Here is a 2,695-nt window from a genome sequence, read left to right on the forward strand (position 1 = left end):
AGGATGGGGGAAACCTGGCTGAATGAAACTACATGTGAAAGGGATCTAGGAGTCCAAGTTGACCACAAGTTGAACATGAGTCAACAGTGCAATGCGGCAGCTAACAAGGCCAATGCGATTTTAGGCTGTATCAATAGAAGTATAGTGTCTAGATCAAGGGAAGTAATAGTGCCACTCTATTCTACTCTGGTCAGGCGCCACCTGGAATATTGTGTTCAGGGCACCATAATTTAAAAAGGACATGGAGAAACTGGAGCCATGTGTCCAAAGGAGAGCGACTAAAATGGTGAAGGGTCTGGAAACCATGAAGCCCTATGAGGAAAGACTCAGGGAGCTGGGGGTGTTAAGCCTGGAGAAGAGAAGGTTAAGAGGTGATAGGATAGCTGTGTTTAAGTATTCAAAGGGATGTCATATTGAGGAGGGAGCAAGCTTGTTTTCTGCTGCTCCAGAGAATAGGACCCAATGGAGCAATGGATGGAAACTCCAGGAAAAGAGATTCCAGCTCAACATTCGGAGGAGCTTCCTGAGAGTAAGCGCTGTTCGACAGAGGAAGACACTCCTTCCTCGTAGATTGTGGCAGAGTCTCCTTCCTTAGAGGTCTTTAAACAGAGGCTGGATGGCCATCTGTCAATGGGGATGCTTTGATTTAGATTTCCTGTATGTCAGAATGAGGTTGGACTGGATAGCCCTTGCGGTCTCTTCCAACTCTACAATCCTATGATTCTATCTGTGGACTCCTTGGAAGGATCCTTGTGTGGAAAAGGAGGCAGAAATCCAACCGGTGCCGTTTCCGTCCCACGTCACATTTTCCTTTCCTTGTTTTTGCAGAGCATCCTGCCTTCACCCCAAAAGAGTGTTTTCAGCGCATCAGCCGGCGCTTGCGAATGACCCTCAAGCGAAGCCGGATTCCCATGGTAGGCACATTCTGCATTTCTTGGAGAAACCGGATGGCTGGTTTTGCAAACTTTGAACCCAGGTCTCCTGTATTCCTAGACCAGCATTCAAATCATTATACCACGCTAGCTTAAGTGTGGTGACCCTCGCCAAAGGTTTTCTTTGGCAAGATTTATTCGGAATTCAGAGTCACAAAGAAATATTCTTTCCTGCAGAGGGAAAAATATATGTATTTGGTGTCCAGAAAATAATATTTCTGCATAGATATATATGTGTGTGTGTGTATCTACGATTTTAATTGTTGTTTTAATGTGTTTTATATGTGTTGTTAGCTGCCTTGGTTTCCACTTTGGGAGAAAGGCGGGATAAAAATAAAATAAATAATATACACACACATTTGTATGCAAAAATATTATTTCCTGGGTACCGAATGGTATAGTTTGGGATTTATACGATACATATACATTTCATATAGGCATTTGCATTCAAATGCAAATAATTGCATAAACATGCTATTATTACATGAAAATGCTGTTTTCTGTGTAAATCAACCCCATGCGAATTTTGGGCAGAATACATTCTGAAATGCGAAGATTTTTGACAGTCCAGGATGCTTCTCATCTGGGTCTTCCAGCACCTGCAAAGCGTGTTTTTGACCGTTTTCCAAATGTTTCCAGAAATGCTTTCCCTCCCTACCATGCAGCCATAAGAACTCCAAATTTATTTTAGTCTTTTGGGACCATTTTTAGGTCCAAGAGAGACCTTTTTCTAGGAACAAGAGTTGGAAAAAAGCTTCTCCTGGTGGCCCAAACGTGACAGAAATGCCCCCCAAGAATGCAAAAATGAATTTGAAAAGAATTGCACAATGGTTTCTTACCTGGGGGGGGGGCACAAAAATGAATCACATTTTGTCTCCCTTTGCCCTATAGAGGTGCAAGACACTATAGAAGTGGAATAAATCATCTTGCACTACTGTTTTTATTGTGCTGCACAAACTGAATTAAAACCAGTTTCCAAGGATGGTTCCAATGCTAACTTTCGGGCCAGAGAGTTGAGGGGTTGCAAAACCTTGCACTCATCCAAAGGCTGCAAGACAAAACTCTGCTTAAAGACTTTGCTTCTTGCTTTTTTTGTAGGAGACCTTGGAAGGTTTGGAGGAAGAGTTGCTGGCTTTTTTCTCCGCTAACCCTCACGCCGTCTATACGGCAATGATGGACAATAGGTAACGGACATTTGCTGTCTTGCTCCCCGGTGTTTTAAACCACTGGTTAGAAGCATGGCAAGAGGTGCAGAAAATGACGCGTGGTACATGGAAAGGGGATACGCAGCTGATTTCTCTCCATTTTTGCAACACTAGAACATACATGGCCCAGTCGCATGTGTCCAATGTGCCGTCGAGTCACCTGTTGATTTGTGGCGGCCCCATGGATTTCATAGGGTCTTCTTAGGCAAGGAATTCTCCGAAATGTTGTTGCCAGTTCTTGAAACAGAGCCTCCAGCACCTGGCCTTCATTGGCAGTCTCCCATCCAGGAGCTATCCAGGGCTGAAGAAGCTTAGCTTCCAAGATCAGACAGGATCTGGTGCTTTGTGTGTGTATCTGTGTGCATTTGCCTTCAAGTCACCAATCGGCTTATGGAAACCTCATTAATTTAATTGGTTTTTTCCAGGTAAGGAATCCTCAAAGAGGTGGTTTTGCCAGTTTCTTCCTCTGAAATGGAGCCTCAAGCACCTGGCATTCCTTAGTGGTCTCCCCTCCAAGGACTAACCAGGGTTGGCCCAGCTTAGCTTCCAAAATCAGAG

The 2,695-nt window shown here is 44.1% G+C and overlaps 2 protein-coding genes across 2 annotated transcripts in view; both read left to right on the forward strand.

Moving 5' to 3' along the window:
• The window catches only part of R3HDM4 (R3H domain containing 4), a 16,502-nt gene extending 13,823 nt beyond the window's left edge, over window positions 1–2,679 (forward strand). The window contains exons 5-6 of the mRNA XM_042441331.1: window positions 829–914; window positions 2,031–2,679. Coding sequence (XP_042297265.1) covers window positions 829–914; window positions 2,031–2,120 — 176 coding nt within the window. The 3' untranslated portion in view covers window positions 2,121–2,679. The remainder of the gene's footprint in view (window positions 1–828; window positions 915–2,030) is intronic.
• KISS1R (KISS1 receptor) overlaps window positions 2,190–2,695 on the forward strand; it is a 13,601-nt gene continuing 13,095 nt past the window's right edge. The window contains exon 1 of the mRNA XM_042441904.1: window positions 2,190–2,199. Within this exon, the coding sequence (XP_042297838.1) occupies window positions 2,190–2,199 (10 nt within the window). The remainder of the gene's footprint in view (window positions 2,200–2,695) is intronic.

Source organism: Sceloporus undulatus, chromosome 10 (assembly GCF_019175285.1).
Source record: "Sceloporus undulatus isolate JIND9_A2432 ecotype Alabama chromosome 10, SceUnd_v1.1, whole genome shotgun sequence".
Classification (NCBI taxonomy): domain Eukaryota; kingdom Metazoa; phylum Chordata; class Lepidosauria; order Squamata; family Phrynosomatidae; genus Sceloporus; species Sceloporus undulatus.